The 20,560-nt window shown below is 38.0% G+C and overlaps 2 protein-coding genes across 10 annotated transcripts in view; both read left to right on the plus strand.

Moving 5' to 3' along the window:
* LOC116730864 (regulating synaptic membrane exocytosis protein 2-like) overlaps positions 1-20,560 on the plus strand; it is a 47,126-nt gene that overhangs the window by 17,249 nt on the left and 9,317 nt on the right. For 3 of the 9 annotated variants that reach the window (XM_032580386.1, XM_032580392.1, XM_032580393.1), the window contains 15 exons: positions 808-872; positions 974-1,093; positions 1,168-1,267; positions 2,155-2,278; positions 2,408-2,457; positions 3,390-3,478; positions 3,559-3,594; positions 4,591-4,721; positions 5,408-5,579; positions 6,486-6,645; positions 6,844-6,867; positions 8,152-8,220; positions 9,008-9,140; positions 13,928-14,095; positions 15,085-15,194. In XM_032580386.1, coding sequence (XP_032436277.1) covers positions 808-872; positions 974-1,093; positions 1,168-1,267; positions 2,155-2,278; positions 2,408-2,457; positions 3,390-3,478; positions 3,559-3,594; positions 4,591-4,721; positions 5,408-5,579; positions 6,486-6,645; positions 6,844-6,867; positions 8,152-8,220; positions 9,008-9,140; positions 13,928-14,095; positions 15,085-15,194 — 1,551 coding nt within the window. Of the gene's footprint in view, positions 1-807; positions 873-973; positions 1,094-1,167; positions 1,268-2,154; positions 2,279-2,407; positions 2,458-3,389; positions 3,479-3,558; positions 3,595-4,590; positions 4,722-5,407; positions 5,580-6,485; positions 6,646-6,843; positions 6,868-8,151; positions 8,221-9,007; positions 9,141-10,100; positions 10,209-11,534; positions 11,586-11,681; positions 11,748-12,952; positions 13,013-13,927; positions 14,096-15,084; positions 15,195-20,560 lie in introns of all 9 variants that reach the window. The other 6 variants (XM_032580394.1, XM_032580388.1, XM_032580387.1 and 3 more) reach the window with 6 other exon arrangements.
* On the plus strand, positions 16,986-19,675 carry LOC116730942 (vegetative cell wall protein gp1-like). Its single transcript, XM_032580514.1, has 2 exons — positions 16,986-18,145; positions 19,564-19,675. The coding sequence occupies exons 1-2, from the start codon at positions 17,479-17,481 to the stop codon at positions 19,650-19,652; spliced, it is 756 nt and encodes a 251-aa protein (XP_032436405.1). The 5' UTR covers positions 16,986-17,478; the 3' UTR covers positions 19,653-19,675.

Consider the following 20,560-nt stretch of genomic DNA (forward strand, 5'->3'; position numbering starts at 1 on the left):
GCTGTTTTTCAGTTTTCTGGAGGTTTGTTCCAGATTTGTGGTGCATACAAGCTGAATCCTGCTTCTCCATGTTTGGTTCTGGCTCCGGAAATGCAGAGCAGAACCAGAACAAAAATACTTGGTGAGGTGGTGTGTTTTTGCAGAGTTATGCAGCATCATTGGGAGTCAATAAAGAAGACTTTTTTGTGGAAACGCAATCAGAAAAAAGATATCTGTAGTTCTTGTGAATGGATGTGATGTCACTGTTTCCCCTCTGTGGAGGAAATGGATGTAGGTGATCAAACTGGCTTTTGACTGCAGGACAAACTGTCTACTGGAGGAAGTCGGTGCAACTCCTTTATTAGCAAAGCATGTCTGTCAACAGCTGTGAAAACTGAAGCTGGATCTAAGAAGAAAACCAGTCAAGGAATCAAAACAGAAACACACCAAATTCACCCGGATCGGGACATATTCCGATTGAAATAGTTCCCTTATTGTCTTTTTAAATACAATTTCTTTTCAAGAAGATTTTAGAGGGATGTACATCAACAAAGGCCAAACCAAAAAGAGACACTTACTTTAAAAAGAGAGAACAGTAAGGGGTGCCATAACAAAATGTATCTATAAATATTAAATAGCTGAACGGTGTTATGCTGGATCTTGTGACCGTATGCAGAAGCCAAGCAGGATTTCATTTCAGATGTGTTTTAAAGGAAGGAAAGAGAAAAAACAAAATAGAAAAGAAAAGTTGATTTGGACCAAAGATTAAGTTTTTTTTAGCTTTATGAGTTTTAATTGGTTTTATTACATTTGTTTTGTTGTTTTCAGGAGACATGGAGAGCCAGTGGTGGGATCACGGTACCTGGCATGGCGAGCCTGCACCTATGTCTATGGTAACTCAACAAACACGCCCTCCATCATAACATCCGTTCCCTGTCTGCCTTTCTGCCTGGCCGTTTTTATGAATTAAACAGTATTTTTTGTCATTCGTTAGCAGCCGGTCACATGGCAACAATCCAAAGATGGGGAGCGTCTGATTGGTCGAATCGTCCTGAACAAGAGGATGAAGGACGGGACGGTTCCTGCAGATACAGGAGCCCTGCTGGGCCTCAAGGTGGCGCTGCTGTTTCTCTTATGATCATCCCAGTGGCGTCCAGTGGCTTGCTGATGGGCACCGGGTTTTTTCAGGTTGTTGGTGGGAAGATGACGGAGTCTGGCCGTCTGTGTGCGTTCATCACCAAAGTGAAGAGAGGAAGTCTGGCAGACACGGTGGGACATCTGAGACCAGGTAAACACAGTTTGTGCTCATAGATTACGTCTCTTATTATACGTTAAATGTTTCTTTCTTCAACTTACAGTAAAGTTGTTATATTTGTTATAAAAATCTTAACTTACCAGATGTCTTGATTTTCTGTTTCTATCAACCTGATTGTTTTATTTTAGTCTCACTTTGTAAAAGAATCTTTACTTCTCATATTTTTTGGGTCATCTACATTGGCATATATTACTGGGTTGGACGTCATGTGATAACACACATCATGTCAGTCGGTTGCCTCGGCAACAGATCTGTGTGTAGAGTAGACCGACCCAATTTTGGTAGTAACTAGTTGCATTTACTTGAGTAACTTTTTAAAAAAATCTACTTTTAAGAGTATTTTACTACGCTGTACTTTTTACTTTTACTTGAGAAATTTTATTATAAAGTATTTCTACTCTTGAGTAAAAATTTCTGTTTTTTCTACCCACTGAATGAAAAACAAACATGTTTTAACCAAAAATTCACCAGACACAGACACGCACCTGCAGTTTTTGTAAAGTTTCAGAAGATTTTATTGAAAGAAACTGATTTGAAAAAATCATTATGTTATTTTTTTTCATTTTGATCAATAAAGTACCAAAAGTTTCACTTAACTTTATATTTTGATCCATCTAATGTAATTTTAAATCATTAGATAATTGATAATTTGATCAGTTACTCAGTACTTGAGTAAACTTTTTACCAAATATTTTTTTACTCTTGCTTGAGTCATTTCTTGGACAGCTATCGTTTGCTAGCTATAGCGGCTAATAGGCTCCATCCAATCCAGTAATAAATATCGAAGTTCATCTAGTCAGTGTGGCTCGTTTGCTTTTTGCAGTGTAAACTGTAACATATGTTACATTTTTGATCTCCAGGTGATCAGGTTCTGGAGTGGAACGGCCGGGTTCTTCAGGGCGCCACATTCAACGAGGTCTATGACATCATCATGGAGTCCAAACCAGAACCGCAGGTGGAGCTGGTGGTCTGCCGACCGATCCGGTGGGTCACACATCTGGTCCAGTCCAAGCTAACAAATTAAAAATGTTTACATATTCTGCATCATATCTAACTTTAAAATATGTTTTATTAGATGCTAATGCTAACGGATATCTGTTGGTTCTTGCTCAGCAGAGACGTTTCAAGAGCAGCAGACGCCTCCAGTGTTCACCTGGACTCCAGTGAGTTTTTACACAAAAAATAATCCAACACAAGCTTACAGAAAACCACAGCAGTTAAACTTTTTCCCTCAGAGTACGTCATTAAGGTTTTCCTGTTTTAGCTCAGTTAGAATTAATCATATTGTTAAAATTCAAATATTGATCCCAAAGAGAATTTAAATTTAGTTGTAATCCTCACTAATTTGAATTCTTCAAAGACTTACTGTAGATGGTGATGGCAGAAAAAATCTGATGTAGCAGTCTGTGTTGCAGCGACTTTGAGGAAGCCTCTGATGGAAGACACTCTGATATTGTTTTCATTTTCTACATTAGTTCGGTTCTTTTTGGAGGCTTCTGTTATTTATTTTACATTTATTTGGATAAAATATTGCGGTTAACTTTTTTAACCATTACAAGGTTTTGTTTTTACAATTGTTAGCAGCTGATAAGCATCTTGAAAGCTCAGATAATACCTGATCTCTAATAACTAATGCCAGAGTAGTTGGAAAATGAGGCTTAATGAATGCAGAGAAGGGAAAGAAGCAGGAAGTTCAAACCTTTTCTTCCTGTTACCGTAATGTACAGATAGATTTAAAACGGAACAGCAAAAGCAAATGAGGTGGATTAGCATTGATTGCTAATGGAAACTGAGCTGTTAGCATGTCAACACAGTCATGAGATTGGAGTTGCAACATTTAATTTCCATTTGGGACAGTTCCTTTGGTCTTTTTCTTGCTAGCACAGAAAATAAGCATCAGAAATAACATAAATTTTTTTTATTTATATTTGATTAAAAAATGATTGGAAAAAAAAGTTATTATTATTGAATTTTTCTTTCTCATCTTCTCTCCAACCTTCTGAGGTTTTGAAAAACAGTGTTGTAAGCTCCTAAAGTATCGCGTGTTGGACAAAGCGGGCTCTAGTGGAACTGGGTTTTGTTTTTCTGTGCTCAGGTTCCAGTTCCTTCGACTCACAGAAGGTCGGCCCGACCATCTCCGTCACCTCTCCCATGAGCCCCAGCGTTCTGTCGGGACAAGTCTCCGTAAGTTCAGCCAACATCTCGCATCCAGGCCCAGAAACCCGTAAACAGGCGTTTCCATGGTGATATGTATGTGCTTACAGAGCGCAAACAGGCCTCCTCTGGTTCCCAGGATCCAGGTAACCTGTAGAGAGTTAGGCTGTAGGTTAGCTTGAGTTTGGTGTTAGCTGTAGAGTTCATCAGTTTAGTGTAAAATAGATGCTTACCTGCAATTTATGAAACAACTTTTCCAAATATGTGTCATTTTTTCTCGTGATCCATATGAGAAAACATAAAACATTGTACTGAAGTATTTTTACTCAAGTAAAAGTAAAAAGTAGCTTAAAGAATATGGTAAAACTGATCAAAACATCAATTATTTAATATTTAAAACGACATCATCAGACAGACCAAAATATAAAATTATGTGGAAATTTGGGTATTTTAAATATTAAAATGAAAATAATTTATATAAATAACAATTACAATATAAAGAAAAATTTTCCAAATCAGTGTTTTTCAATATAAAACTGATGAAGTTTTAACAAAAACTGCAGGTGTGTGTCTGTGCTGGGGAATTTTTGGTTAAAACTTAAGTTTGTTTTTAATCAGTGGGTAGAAAATCCAGAAATCTTACTGAAATAAAATTAGCATTGCATCATAATAAAGTTATTCAAGTAAAGGTAAAAAGTACAATGTCCTAAAAGTAAAGTTTTAGTTAAAAATTCCATAAGTAAATTAAACTAGTTACTAATTTGGCTGTTATTTTTAAAAGAGACAATTTCTCTTTTTTGGCATACAGATATTTTTATTTTAAAGACAGGTCTGTTGCGATCACATGACCAGAGAAAGTGACACATACTCAAGACACAACAGGATGGAAATAAATATTAGTTACTAAAATCGGTCCAGTTTTACGCTGACGCTAAAATATCGTTGACCTCTAGTTTTTTCAACTGAGAGCAGCTGATTAGAGTCTCAAATAATGGCTGCAGAGCAGAGCGACCATGAGGGACGCCCCCTAAAAAATTGGAGCCCTGGGCTACTGCCCTTTATAAAGTTTGAACCAGTATGAATGGGTCAGATCCGTTCTCTGTTTTGTTTCTAATGTTGCTGTATTTAATGTTTTAATACAGATCAAACTGTGGTATGATAAGGTTGGTCATCAGCTGATCGTCACGGTCCTTGGAGCCAAAGAACTTCCTGTTCGGGACGATGGACGACCGCGAAACCCATACGTCAAGATCTACTTCCTGCCGGACAGAAGGTAGAAGAACAAAGAAAAACAAAACTACATCATTGCTATTATTCTGTAAACCTGAATAACTGGTCAAATTATTAATTATTTAATATTTAAAGAAATTAGATATTTAAAATGCTTTAATTATAGTTAATATTTAAAAATACTGGATATATTTTAAAATACAATTTTTATATATTAAATATTTTAAAAATATATTATAAATATAAAGTTAAGTGGAAATTTTGTCATTTAAAAAATATAAATAACAAATTATAAACTAACAAAATCAGGCAAAAATATTTTTTCCAAATCAGTTTCTTTTATTATAACATTTATAAAACTTTAACAAAAAACGCCCATGTGTGTCTGTTTCTGGTGAATTTTTGATTAAAACATGTTTGTTTTTTTTATCAGTGGGTAGAAAATCCAGAAATTTTACTCAAGTAGAAGTAGAAAGTACAGCATAGTAAACATACTCCTAAAAGTACATTTTTCCAAAACGTTACTCAAGGAAATGTACCAAACTCTGATAATAATTAATGCAAACTAGCAAACACACTCTAAAAACTAATCAAAACTAACTGAATTAGAAAAAAAAGTCACAACAGAATAAAACTGGACTATAATGAAAAAACCCCAAAGCTATTATAACCCCGGTTCGCGCTCTACACTTGATGTAAATCCTTGTGCCTCATCTGCTTTCTTCCCAGTGATAAGAGCAAACGCAGGACGAAGACGGTGAAGAAGTCCCTGGAGCCTCGCTGGAACCAGACCTTCATGTATTCCCCGGTTCATCGGCGCGAGTTCAGGGAACGGATGCTGGAGCTCACCGTCTGGGACCAGGCCAGAGTCCGAGAGGAGGAGAGCCAGTTCCTGGGAGAGGTGAGCACACCTGGAGCAGAGACTAAAGCAGTCTTTATCATATGTGACTGGTCCGCGGGAGCCCCCTAGTGGTCCTCAAGGTATTGCATGTAAACGACCGTTTATTTCCCGTGACGTTAGGTTAGCTCAAAGTGCGACACTTTTAAGCAAAGGATTCTGCTTAAAAATAATGATGGATGGATGGGTTAAAATCGGGTTACTCACAATAAAACAACTCCAGAACTATTTATGTGATCGGAGGAAACTAAGTCAAATCTGCTGAGAGTTTTGATTTGTCGTTCGTTACCGATTTATTTGATTCTTTTGAACGGCTCCGCCGTGAACGAGTCTGTTGGTGAGAACTGTTCTTTGTTTTTTACGACTTTGCTAGCGTATTATGCTCTGCTCACTACTAACGACTATTAAATTTAATTAATTAAATACAATAGATAAATGCAGTTGATAGAAACGGGTGGATGATTTTATATTTATTTTTTGTTTCTGACAAAGCAACTCAAGTCTGTTTTTCTTTTAATTGTGCTTCTAAATTACAAGCTGTAAATGTTATTAATGCACACAACACTTGGTAGTAAAGAACAACTTGTTTTTGATTTCCATTCTTGACATTGGAAATCCAAACTAAGAATCTGTAAATAATTAAAAACACCCTGAGTAGACGCGTTCATGACTTTTCACATTTGTCAAGCAGCATGGAAGAACAAAGAAAACAATACGTGCGTTAAGAGACTAATATTTTCATTTTAGGTTGTATATATTAACATGTTGTGTTAATGAGGGGTAATTTGAAGCTAGATGGTCCGTAAGTGTTTGTTAAACAGGTTAAGGGATCCTCAGACTGAAGGTCTTAAGAACTTTGGCTTTAAGGAACGGCGTCCTGACGTTTCCCCGTGTTTCGTTTGTCGTCAGGTCCTGATAGAGCTGGAGTCGGCGCTGCTGGACGATCAGCCTCACTGGTACAAGCTGCAGCTTCATGACGTTTCCTCGGTGCCGCTGCCCAACGCCTCCCCCTACCTGCAGAGGAGGGGACTGCAGACCGAGCCCTCCCAAAGCAGCAGGAGGCTTCAGAGTGAGGGTCACACCAGAAACACACCAACTCTCACTCAGTCACATTCTTTTTCTTATGTTATCGCAGCTTATTGATACATTTTTTTAAATCAATTTTAGAAATATAGATCTTTATTTTGTGTCTTTATTCCATCATGTCATTTTTTTAACATCTATTTTTTGTTTGTTTGTTGTTTCACTTCTTATGATGCGTTACCAGATAAAGGTCCTTACTTTAACTCAGGTAATAACACCTGTGTGTGTGCCCGTGTGTCTGTGTGGAGTCCTCTGAATTTGTGTTGCAATTTTTGTTTCTGCAGCCATAAAATCAGAAACAACCAGGATGGGCAATTTGTAAATCTGTCCATGTTAAAGGGGACCTTTTATGCAAAATTCACATTTTGCACATTTTTATATTTCTCTTTTAGTTCCTACTGATTCTGAAAACAGCCCAAGCATTTAAAAAAATGAAATGTGGGGTGTGCTGTGGTGGCGCAGGGGGTTAGCACGCCCCACTTTTGGAGGCCTTAGTCCTCGACGCGGACGTCGCGGGTTCAACTCCCGGTCCTGATGACCTTTACCGCATGTCTTCCCCCTCTCCTCACCCTCCTTCCTGTCTGCCTACTGTCGCAAAAATACGAGCCACTAGCGCCGGAAAAAAAAAAAGTTTTGCCAATAACTTAATGTTTTTTTGTGTTTAAAAAAGAAGCTGTTTCAAAAAATTTCCGATGTTAATGTTTTTGTTGCTAGGTAACAACCTGACGAGCCCCATCCTGTTACCTAGCAACCCAAAGGAACTCCAGCACATTTTGTCCACTGTTTTTACCGCTGTACAATGGCTGCTGGAAGAGACAAGTGTTTTGTTGTTGACTTACCATCCAGAAACCACTTCCCTGACTCTTGTTGGTTGTGCAGGAGGCTCCACTTTGGCTTTTCAAACACGTACGGTTGTATAATTGTGTATATTTGTGTATAATCTGTTTGCAGTCGTTTTCACGTGCGAGTGTAAACTGCAGCAGCTTATTTGGATATTACGCGTAACTGTAATTTTCCTTAAAGAATTAGTGTAGATGCTCTAGCAGTCAGTGTTACAAAAGCCTCTGACTGAAGACACTGATAGAAGTTTGTTTGCTTTTTGTTTGTAGATGAAGGATTGTTATGATGCTTTTGACTCATAATTGGCAGTAACAGGCTAAATGTGGTTCCTTGTATTCACTCCCCATTAACATTTTCACATCCTGTCACATTACCCCACAAATTTCTATGTATCTTATTGTGATTTTAGGTGACTAGTGCATTATTCTCATGTGAGAGGAAAGAGACAATGGTTTTTAACATTTCTTGTTACTAAAAAGATACTTTGCACAACCAAAGGTTTTTGCCTCAATCAGAGTTGCATATTTATTTTCTATTTTTATTCTGCTCCTGAGTTTGACGGTTTTCTATCTGTTGTGCTTCCAGCTGAAGATGACATGTGATCTTCTAAAGATCCTCCTTCTCGTTTCTCCCTTCCTCTGTGTGTTTGCAGGATCTCAGAGGATCAGCGATAGCGAGTTTTCAGATTACGACTGTGAAGACGGCATTGGCGTCATTTCAGGTAACCACAGCATCCCACAATGCAATTTACTCATCTTTTGAAAAAAAAAAAAAAGGTGTACAAAACATTTTGAATTTCTACAAAAAACATTAACTGGAACACAATGTCTCCACTGGTAAAAATCTGAATTTTTTTGGTAAAAATTAGATTTTCTTTTTACCAGTGGAATTGGTAAAAATCTGATTTCTTCTAGTATTGAATTTACTTTTTTCTAAAAACTAAATGTTCAAACTCTCTTTTTATTATTGCTACTTCAAGATAACATAAGATGTACTTTATTTATCCCAGAATTGGGTAATTATTGGGCAGCAGCGCCATGACATGGACAAATAAGAGACAATATTCTCAATATAAATTTAAAAAAATACACAAAGTAAAATATACATGTCTTCAAATTAAAATAGAAGTGTTATCTATTAATGTATGATAACACATTATACAAGTAGTAATGTATGTACATATTTTATGGAAATGGAGCCGTGATCATGAGCAGTAATCCGTAATAATTAGAGTTATTGTTAAAGTGTGATGGCATGTAAGATTTCCTGTTTAAATGTATAATCTCATTTACCGGAGTGTTCTGACCAAGTTGACAATAAAAAATTGAAAAATAAACTTCTGAGACTCAGAAAGTTACTTTAACTCCTGGTTATTTTATGGACCTGATTTTCCGTCTGTTAAGTTAGAAACTTAAAGTTTTTCTCACAAGTTGTGGTTTGACTAAACGTTTTATCTTTAGATCACATAAATGTAGACGAATAAGCCACGTTTATTTGTTTCAATGCAGATTACAGGCAGAATGGGCGGGACTTCCACAGCTCCACCCTCTCAGTGCCAGAACAGGTGATATCGTCCAATCACTGCTCCCGATCTGAGATGGTGCGCAGGTCACGGTCGCCAAGCCAACCGCCTCCACAAAGGTAAATACTGAGCAGATCGCATCGCATGGCAGATAAATTCATTTTAGCCTTTGGAGATTACATTTTTTGAAAATCTGGATTTTCCTTGGGTTTCCATAATTCAGAGTGACGTCAGAGTCCCCAAGGCGGCCATCTTGTTTTAATGTGTTTTACAGCCACTATTTATTTGGACTTTAAATACACATAGACAGACTTTACTGTCATTCAGTTGGACATTTAAAATGTACATATTGAGTGAAATGTCATTGCAGGGCTTCAATAAATATAATAAAATAAATAATAATACAAAGTACTAATATAAATATATACAATAAAAATATGACTTAATTAATTCAGGTTAACTCTGCCACAGAATAAATATGTTTTTTAATTGAGAATAAAGTAGTAACTTTATGAGAACTTCAACATGAGAAATTAATGAAAATGAGGAATGTTGAGCATTTTGTGAAGTTATTGATTTTACACATAAGGAAATATTTCACCTTTTATCACATCAGCATCAATTTATTATCAGTAGTAGTATTATTTGTTTTGAAGAAACAACCTGATTCTCATTAAAAAGTAACTTTTTTCTTGTAATTTTAAATAAAACATTTGATAAATGTGTGGCCTTATTCTCCTAATAAAGCAGAAATTCTTGGCGCCTGGCCCTAATACTCCAGATCAAAATAAAAACCACTTAAAAAAATATATTTTCTGTAATTTCTCGTTTAGGAAAGAAACCAAGATAATAAATTGGTAATATATTATCTTGGTAAAATTGTTATTAGATGATTCTAGTTTTAGATTAGTAGATTAAAGAGCAACGCGGTGAGATTTCTTTTTATGAGTTGAAATTACTTGCTGCTTTTCGAGGCACAATATTTTTTGTTCTTTGAAGATAGCCTTTTATTTTTACCCAAACGTTTCCTCTTCTTCTGTGGCTCTTTACCTCTCTGACTTCTGACCTCTGGTTGCCAGCGGCAACCCTCTGAATCCGTTGTACCGGGAGGACGCGGTGCGGCTGCTGCGCGGCTCCAAACTGAGTCGAGCGTACTCTGACGCCTGTCAGTACAGCAGCCTGGACAGGTAACCGAGGGAAACAGCACCAGCACACGTGGACTGGAGCTAGAGAAGCATGAAGTCCGGTTCCGGCTTAATTAAACCTTTAGAATGGGAAAACTTTAATTAATAAATCAGTACTGAAGTTATGGAAGAGCTGCAGTTGGATCATTGATGTAATACTGGACTGGACATCACGTCAATTAGCGCGCGCCGTTGCTGTGCTTTGAGTCAGGAAGATCTGTGGTCGGAGAAATGACACAATAACATGAAAAAAGGACGCCATTTTTTTCCGTTATTTGACAACACAGCAATAACTAGATAACAAAGGTATACATTTCAGTGGTCAGGAAAATGTTTTAATTTGATACACTTGAACGTGATCGCCGCTCTGCTGGCTAGCAGAGCTGTAGTTGGTTCGTTACCATGGCAACGGGTCTTTGGGTTTAGAAACTTTAGAGTAAAGTCGACTCAGAGCGCAAGAAAAAAACAAAGCAGAATACGAATGGTTTCGAGTTGCTCTTCCCCTGTTTTTCAGCGTTATTTTCCCTTGCTGTGTAAATCACTGCAGCTGCTGTGATTTATAAAAGTTCAATAAACGACAAAAACTGGAGTAATTGCTTCCTTTGTAGATTGTTGCAATATTCATAACAATCATCAAATAGGTTGACATTTTATAAAGTTTAGGAGCCATACTTTGTTAAATTTGAACAAACTTTGGCACCAGTAAAGATGTAAAATTTAATTATTGACCAACTTTAAAGAGAAATTAGCTCAGTCCTCTCTTGCATTTTGACAGAACTGTTAGAAACCAAATTATTTATAGATGTATATCAAAGGATAACACAGATCAACTTTCTAAGCTTCAACTGAAGACATATTTTATAGAAATCTGATAAGAAATAAAGGTGCTACGAACATTTTTCTAACAGATTTTGCATCATTATTATGACTCACTGCACAATAATGGCGCCTGCAGGAGCATCACTAGCATTAGCGGGTAACAGGCGCTGTCCGATCCAGTATGATGTGCTGATGTGTTGGACCATGAAAAGCAGAAACGGGTCTGAACTGGATGTAATGCACTTTAGTCCTGATGTTAGAGCTGATTTATGTTCAGGTTTTAGTTGAGAATAACTTCGTCTCACTGTTGGTACCTTGAGTCGGTTCTGATTTTAGTTCTATAGTTTCACACTTCACACCTCTGACTTAGCATTAGCCTCCCTTAATGTTGTAGCACCACCTTCCTTCTTCCTTTGCTGTTTTTGGTACTTTAGTAGTAGAAGTTGTGGACATTTTGGTGTTTAGTTTGTGCTGAACATCTGGATTCAGTTCCTCCTCCTCTGTATTCAGGCGACACCTGAGGAGAATGTCTGTCGCCAACTCTCTCGATTCCTACGACAGGTACCGCTGCAGTAGCTAGTTGTAGTACCAGCAGAAACAGTTGTTACATTTTAAAGAGTAAACATGTAACTATTTATATGCTTCTCTGCATGTAAGATACTTTAACGGTGCACAACAAACCTGGACAAACCATATAATGAATGGGAGTTGTGAGGATTACAGGTAAGCTCTGCTAGTTGTTAATTTACAGGTGCGTCTCTGTAGATTCAGTAATTTAATTCAAAAGAAGAAACTCATATGTTGCATAGATTCACAGGATGTGGGGCCCGGGGCTGTAGCCAGCTTGGTGCCCTGTCCATTAAAGAAAATGTATTTTACTAAAGAAAATTAAAGTAGTCGCCTTAATGGTAGGTACTAATCATAACTCCATATTCTTCCTGAAGAAACTGACTATAACTTCATAATTTTCAAATACAGGAATATTGTTTATGATCATAAAAATCCCCAAATATTGATGCACCTCAACTAATTTGGGCATATAAGTTTTATATAACATGGAATATTTGCAAAATATGTATTCATTAAAAAAATAAAGAAGAAGAAAATCTTTGAGCGTCCCGCAAAAATTGGAGTCCTGGGCTACCGCCCCTGTAAGCGCTTTCTAAAGTGTGGCCCAGTAGATTAATTACATTACATTATATTTATTTCAAGTGCTTCAACCACTAAATGCCACTGCTTGAGAAGTTTGTTCATGGAACATTGTATCTAAAAATATTAAACGAAAGTTTAGTGGAAGGAAAAATGTTTGTTAATAAGAGGTGGGCAAGTAACAAGGATGATCCTAACTTGGAATAAAGCAAAGTCATTTCATGAGTTTGGGGAAGATTCACAAGGTGTGAACCGTAGCTGCAATCAGTGAGCAAAATAAAGCTAGAATTTTATCGCACTATTTTCTGTTATTATTATGATAACAATAAACATGATTGTTTTATAAAAATATTCTCATTTGAAACAGGATTCTTCAAGATGCCACTTAAGATTTATACCACTAAACTACACCCAATAACTACATTTAGTCATATTTTCTGCTATGTTCATGCTCTCCTTGAACAAATAGTGTAGAAAATATGAAAAATTACAGTTTTGTTTTTAAACATTATTAAATAATTTTGCCATATGTTGTATAATCTGTATCTTATGGTTCTTATTTGTTGCTGTTTGTTGAGAGAAAATGAACTTTGGGTTTTTATTAGATGTGAGTGAACTATTGCCACAACAGTAGCAATATATCACTCTGTGTGTAATAACTCAAAATAATGCAAGAGTGTCAGTTTTTGAATTGAATTACTGAAACAATTAATTGAGATGCAGCCATAGTGTAGAACTAGTGAAAGGTTTTCAGTGTTTGACGTTGTTCTGTTCTGCAGTCAGGACTTCATCCCAGACTTTCCCTATGAGCCAGAAGCTTATGACGAGGAGCTGCTGAGGTAAACAGACCAGTTACAGACTGGAGGACACCCAGTTAGCTGTAGCTGTAGTAAAAGAGGTTTGGAAAGTGCTTCTTTTCTGAATAAAATCCTTCAAAGTGCTTCTTATTCAAACTGCGGAATTTCAAAATAAAATGCAATCTAACGATTTGATTAAAAGCCTAAATTTATAGTTGAAACCAGAAATTTTAAGATAATAAAAAGACAGTTAAGCATTTTTTATCACAAGCTATAGTTAAAGGATTAAACCTTTCTTGTTTTAGGTCCGTTAGAATCACCAAAATTATTTATTTTTGCTAAATGATAGAACATTTTTCATAATAACATTTTCAGGGTAGTAACATGTATAAAGGGACATTTCAAAACATAAAATTTTATTATATTTTAGTGTAAAATATTGTCACAATATATTAATAACGTTAATAGATGATATCATAGAATCGTGAATTTAAACTGCCTTCTTTAGTTCATTTGTTTTGTTTTTATCTCCAAGCTTATCTCCTGGAAAAGCTTGGAAACTTACCTTGAAAATGCTTGAGAAGTTCTTGAATTTTACTGTGGGAAAAGTGAACGAACCCAGAGAACAGATTGAAAATACCGACTGAATTGTTGTCGTCTTTGACTTCTTATTTTCCTTCAGGGAAGTCTGAGCTCTTCTTCTCTGGAATTCTGACTTTTATGTCCTTCAGTTTTAGTTAAAAGCTTTTATTTTTCTGTTCTCACCTGTTCTGGTTTTTGTTGAAACCTCCTTGGAAACATCGTGCCAAATATATTTCCTCTCCTACAAACCGTGCCTTTTTACTTTTGAGATCCACAGGTGACCAGAGCAATGTCCACTCCGTGTGACTAACCCATCCCCCAGGTGCAGCGGTTGTCATGGTGACAGTAGTTGACAGTTGTCATGGTAATGCGCAGGTACAGCAGGGGGATGGACCGGAGGGATTACTACAGCCGCTCTCGCTCAGCCGACCAGCGAGCGATGGCCGACCGACCCGTCTACGCGCGGTCTCACTCGACTGACCGCGCTGACTCCTCCTACCTTAGGTCTGGTCGCTCTGCCCCCCCTTCACCTGCACTGATCAGGTGACCCGCTGCTGACCAATCAGGAGGCGGCTCAGTCTCTACGGTGCTTGCTAAGTGTCGTTTGGAGCATGAACTCTTTATTTATTTACTAATCAGCCATTTTAACCCTCTTTGTTTTTGTTGCATGTTTGGCAGCCTGACTTGTTGTTCGTTGCCTTTTGTTTATTTGATTTGTTGTTTTGGTTTGACCGTTATGTTGCAACCATGCATGTATGCAACCCAGAGAGAAAACATTTAATTTATCGTCTGCCTGCTTGGCTTTCCTGCAACCTGCTGTCGAATCCTCTAACACACACAAACACACCGAGTAACTGTCCTCAAATTAAAAACGGGACAAAAAAAAACTGTACATACATTAAAATATACATTTATTTGAAGGATTGGTTTGTTTTAATTAGGGCTGGAACAATTAATCGCGATTAATCGATTATTAAATAATTGTCAGCTAATTTAGTAATCAATTAGCCATTAACTGGAATACAGAATCAAAAAAGACAATCTGGTGAAAAAAAATGCCAAAACTGTGCAAGCTACTGTATACATACAGTATATAATAAAGACACTTTTGTCTGTACATATGTTCCACCCAAAACTCCTCAAGTGGCCTAGTTTTAGCTTTACTCTATTCAAACCCATGAAAGGAATGCTATATTACTGCACTCATATGTTTATTTTCTTATTTAAAAAAATATTTCCAATATTGCATAAATAAAGTTTAAGCAGTTAAATGAAAAATCTTAACAATTGTGCCAATTATTAAACCCAGTTAATTGATTAATCACCAGAATAATTGATTACTAAAGTAATCATTAGTTGCAGCCCTAATTTTAGTTATTGATGTTGTGTTTAGTTTACTAAGCGAATGCATGGTTCCTAATCAAACTTTGACATTTGACCTTTCTTCCTTATTTCTGTTTGTAGTTTATTTTCTGGATACTCCATTGCCTTATTTATTTATTTATTTATTGACTTAATTTTTTTAAAAACAGGGCTAACGCTCGCGTCGGATCCAACATGACGAGTCCCACCGGAACGGCGGTCTGCCCTCGCCGCGGACGCCAGCTTCCTGTTGTCCCTCCAAAAGGACCTCTGGACCGAAGTATGTTTACTGGAGAACAGCTGATCTTATTGCCATTGGCTAATAATAATCAATATTATCTGCATTCAAGATATTTATCTACTTCATTTAATTTTTATTTAGTTAATTTATGCAGCATCAGTTCACCCATCTTGAGACACATAATCAAAACAAATTTATATCCAGAGAAGTATAATCACATTCAATGAGTCCAGTACAATGTAATATATACCAACTCAAATTACGTTACATGCTTTATTTTGCTTTTTTAAAACAGTTTCAGCTTTTTATTTAATTTCTGGGGAAATCAAAGTTTATCCCCTCTAACAAAAACAGAGACATTTCTGATTGGTTCTAAGTTTTAGGGAGTTTTTTTTTAGTTCATGTCAAATTTATTTATAAATCACATTTTAAAACAAGTTTTCCCAAAGTGCTGTAAAAAGCAAGAGACAAACCAAGACACAAAATAAATATTTAAACCCTCATAAAATACTATAATTTAGGCAAAGTTCTAAAAGAGAAATCAGAATTTACATTTTCTTAAAAACTGAAAAATAAAGTTTTAGAAAATCTTTTTAGAAACTGATTATTAATCAAAAGCTTTGGCCCTCAACATGTTACAGTCGGCAACAAAAAGTAAATGACAGAGTTTGAGGTTAAATAAATCTTTTGGTGCGATGAAGATAAAGTACATTTGTTGTTTTCTTTACTGCTTCTAAATGAGTCGTTTTAACCGATTTCTCCTTATTTCTGGTGTTAACTGAATACATATAGAAATGCTTCATGTACTTGTTTCCACCTGTATTACTTTATTTTGCCATTTGATCTGTAAATTAATTTTAAAATCTCATTGACATGAATGACCTGGACAAAAAAAGCACTATAAAACGTACTTTCAAAGATTTACAACTTATTAAACATCAGCAATCATCAAACTATAAATAAAAATGAAAAAGTCCGACAACATATTGATTCACCTTTTATAAAATTAATATTTTCTGTGCAGCTGATCCTGCTGAGTAGAGTTTAGCCGTCTAACGCTGAGTTGTTTCTTTCAGATGGAGAACCTTTTGACTGTGTTCAGACAGGTAGTGATTTCACCACCTGAGTGTCGTTCGTTAGAAATAGAGACATTCTCTGCATGTGTTGGGTCTTTAAGAAGAACATTGTGTCGTAGCTGTAGTTGCTGATAAATGGAGGATAAAAGTGATGATTAGATGGAACAGATTAAGATGTGTGTGTGAAAACACTCGTGGACGTCACTGTGGGTTGATCAGGGCTTTGTGGGAAAGTCCTAGCTGCGTTGTAATGCAGGTGTGTCAGGGGTTTACCTGCACTGAATGTCTGAGGGTTCAGCTAGTGGATCTATTGGCTGGTAACTAGCAACCAAAAACTTCACAAAGGTGACATATTATGCAAAATTCTGATGTTGCATGTTTTTGGACTTCCATTTGGGTCTCAACTGCTTCTAAAAACTGCTCAAGAGTAACAACAAAAAGCACCCAGCCATTTTTTGGCAATAAGTTCAAGGTTTTTGGTGCTTGGAAAATTAGCCATTTCAAAAACCTCCAGGTTATTAAGTTTCATTCCACGGGCACTGTGCCGTTACCTAGCAACCTCAGCGGAGTTCTGCCCGTTACCTAGCAACCCAAGCAGAGCTCCAGGACGTTTGGTCAGCTGTTTGTAAGACTGTATAGGCTGTACATGACTGCTGTTGTCTTACTGCATTCTTGTTGGTTGTGCAGGAGGCTCCACGTCTGCTTTTCAAAGATGTACAGTTGTGTAATCGCACATCTGTTTGCAGCCATTTTCCCTGAGCTCAAAATAGGCCCAACTGACCAGACTAAAATCTCATTATCTAAGAATGATTTTGGGCAAAAACAGCAAAGGACATGTTTTGTACAGGCCTCAGATCTGTCCTAACCTGTTCAAAGAAGCATAATAGATCACTTTTAATCAATGAAGTTGATTCTCAAAGTTGTGTGAATTCAGTGGAAAGAATCTGGAGTCATTTTCTGCTACCTGCTGAACTTGATGCCTCCTCTCTGTGTTTTAACTACAGTAGTGATGTGATTGGTCATGTGACTGGTTAGCCTCTGAAGTTGATCATGCTGTCATTAATCCTCTCATTGTTTCTGTTCATCTTCTTGTTTCCTCTTTCTTTAAACTGAACTGCTGTTCATCAGTTTTGGCCACACCAACTGCAGGAGCACCAACAGCCCCAGCCCCACCCACGTCCCCTCATGAATTCCCGCCCCCCATACAGAAACATGCCGCTCCGCTAGTCAATCATCAACCTCCTCCAATGATACGAATTCAGGGGCCACCAGCTCATCCACCTCCATCCACTCCTATTCATCCTCCACCCGTTCCTCCACCTGTACGCGCACCTGTGCCTACATATGCACCCGTTCCTCCACCTGTACGCGCACCTGTGCCTACATATGCACCCGTTCCTCCACCTGTACGCGCACCTGTTCCTACATCTTCACCTGTTCCTCCACCTGTACGCACACCTGTGCCTACATATGCACCCGTTCCTCCACCTGTACGCGCACCTGTGCCTACATATGCACCCGTTCCTCCACCTGTATGCGCACCTGTTCCTACATCTGCACCCGTTCCCCCACCTGTACGCGCACCCGTGCCTACATCTGCACCCGTTCCCCCACCTGCACCTGCTTCTGTGCCTGCACCCACCCCTGGTCCTCCACCCACACCTGTACCTCCCGCTCCACCCACACCTGGACCTCAACCTGCGCCTCAACCTGCACCCACAGTCACACCAACACCTATAGCTGCCCCCGTTTCCATCCCAACACCTGCACCTACTCCGGCCCCGCCTCCTGCTCCTGTTCAGCCCCCTCCTCCTGTCGTACAACCACAGCCACCTCCTGAATCCACTTTACCCCCAACTCCATCCCCAGCCCCTTCACCAGCACCCTCACCAGCCCCACCCCCTCAGACTCCAGGTGTGTATTTCTGTGGGCTGGTAGCCTGATATTGACCCTTTGCATCTATATCACCTAATTGCGTTGAGGCGCCATGACAGAGGTTTGGAGTATTGAAAGGAGCGACTGCGATTGTTTTTGCCAATATAGCCTTACTTTTATTTGCTCAATTCAACCTGATTTGTCTGTGGAAGTAGCACGTCTATTTGGGGCTCATAGACTAGTTGGCAGTATTTACAAAAACTGGACATAGCTAGCTTAGAAACCGACCCATAGCTTTTCCCTCATATTTGCCTGAATTCCAGCCACATGGTTTAAACCAATGTCATAAAGAACTTTTCTCCTTACACCGGAGCGTATGAAAGCGTACAAAAGTCTAGTTGCAGGGTTTCCCCCAGTGTATTATAAGCCTGGTGGGCCCCCAGGCTTTATTTGCCCCTCATCAGGCTAAGCATAGTTTGTTTTAAATAGGTTGTTTTCTACACCAGTATCCGTGAGAATAAAGATGGATTAAGCTAAGGTTTATAGTTGATGCATTGAGTTGGGTGTGAACCAGTAGCGCCGTACCTGAACCTGCACGTTAGCTTCACATGCTGTTATTTTAAATTGCGATGTCTGCTTGTGCTCCTCCAAATTTTTGTAACTTCTACACAAAAACACAGACTGTCCCAGCGCCTCTACCACTTAGCTTAGCAGGTTTTCTAGGGGAAACCCTGAGATGCTTACCAGTTTTTCTCAAACATGGTTGGCTACATGATGGTGCGGCATTCTCTCCAGGCTTACTAAGAAAGAGTCTGCAAACCTTAGTTACCGTCTACAGACAACGGCCTCCAGACCTTTAATGGTGTTTCATTTTGACGTTTGGTAAATGATAGACAACGTTTGCTGAATGTTCATGGGACTGTAAACATTCAGTGTTACATTGATAGACGTGTACCTTCTCCATGATACAATGTTTGATTGCATCTTACTAATTTTATGTATGAAGATTAGTAATCATCAGTAAAAGTGTTTACTGCAAATCCTCGAATACACAGAGGACTGCCAGTCCTTACCATTGATGGCTGCTATGAATTATTGTCTTCTTTCCTCATCAAAAGACGTGCAACAAAATGACAAATTTGGTTAGCTTCTTGTGAGCAGCACTTTACGGTCATTTTTACAGTGAAATCAACTAAATACAAGCGATATTTAGGGACCAACTGCCTGTTTTTGATTAAATTTACAGGCCTTATCATGCAGATAGGTCGTTTTGACATCCATCATGGCAGAGCGGCTATTTTCTGAAAAGCGTGATGTCACATGCAAACGGTCAATTCAGGAGTTTAGTACTAGAATGTTCCACATTCCTCACATTCAATACTATTCATTCATTTAATGCTTCATTTATTCATGTGTTCATGTTTGTTACATCATCACATCATGTCTGCATGTATCAGACCCAGAGAGACGCTCAGCTACACCTGGCGGCACCAGAAAAGGCAAGTCCACTCAGGGTGGTCTGATGATGAGTTCAGCTGATTCTTGAACTCGTAAACTGAAGCTTTGGGTTGTTGTTGACAACGAAGAGGGGGTCACCTGAATGATGTCACTGTCACTGTGGGTTTGACCAATCACCTGTCTCTTTCTGGATGATGCAGAGGTCACATGGGAGGACCAACAGAGGAAAACACCCAATGGTACGGCAGCACCCTCTAGTGTTTAGATTGTAGTCACTGCAGTCTGGAGAGGGTATGGTTTGCTTTAGTTGGTATCCCTTTAATTGTTAGTAACCTTCCAGGTAAAGACCCGTCAGCCATAATTTGCTTGTTACCATTATTGTCATAAAAACATTGTGAATATTCCCTTTTTAAATTATTGTTTCTTTTTTGTTGTGTTAGTGGCTTGTAGCTAAACACAACACAAAACATTTTTTTATGACAATAAAATGGGACGAAGAGCTGAGCTCTGAGGTACGCCGTAAATATATTTATAGTAACCGGTGAAACTGATAATGCCCAGCTCTCTCATTTCATACACGATTTGTCCTGATCAATTTGTTTGATTGTTGTTGTTTGAAGGAGACATGTTGCCAGCGAGTGGAGAAGGTAAAGAGACGCTGCTTCTTTCTTCTTTGTAGTTTAGATTTGAGCTGCTTTAGAGTTTTCTACTGCTTGACTCAAGCTTGGTTTTCATCTCTGGTTTAAAAGATAGAATGAAAAACTGAAAGTAGTCATCCTTTTCACTTCGTTTTAGAAAATGTTTGACCCCTAATAATTTAGTCCTGTTTTCTTTGGTAGAAACCTAAGGCCAGTAATGGACACCACTAGCTAAAAAGTTAGCTGTGCTAACCCTAAGCACTAATCATAAACATTAAATCTGTTGGCGCTAATGTGCTACATATAAACATGGTATTTAGTTGAATCTAATGCTAAAGTGCTAATTTCAACCATGTTG

The sequence above is a fragment of the Xiphophorus hellerii genome, chromosome 13 (assembly GCF_003331165.1).
Source record: "Xiphophorus hellerii strain 12219 chromosome 13, Xiphophorus_hellerii-4.1, whole genome shotgun sequence".
Taxonomy (NCBI): domain Eukaryota; kingdom Metazoa; phylum Chordata; class Actinopteri; order Cyprinodontiformes; family Poeciliidae; genus Xiphophorus; species Xiphophorus hellerii.

Coding starts and splice junctions, on each gene's coding strand:
- LOC116730942 (XM_032580514.1), top strand. CDS start 17,479: ATGATACGAATTCAGGGGCCACCAGCTCATCCACCTCCATCCACTCCT. Junction 18,146..19,563: donor CCCACCCCCTCAGACTCCAG/GTGTGTATTTCT, acceptor TGCATGTATCAG/ACCCAGAGAGACGCTCAGCT.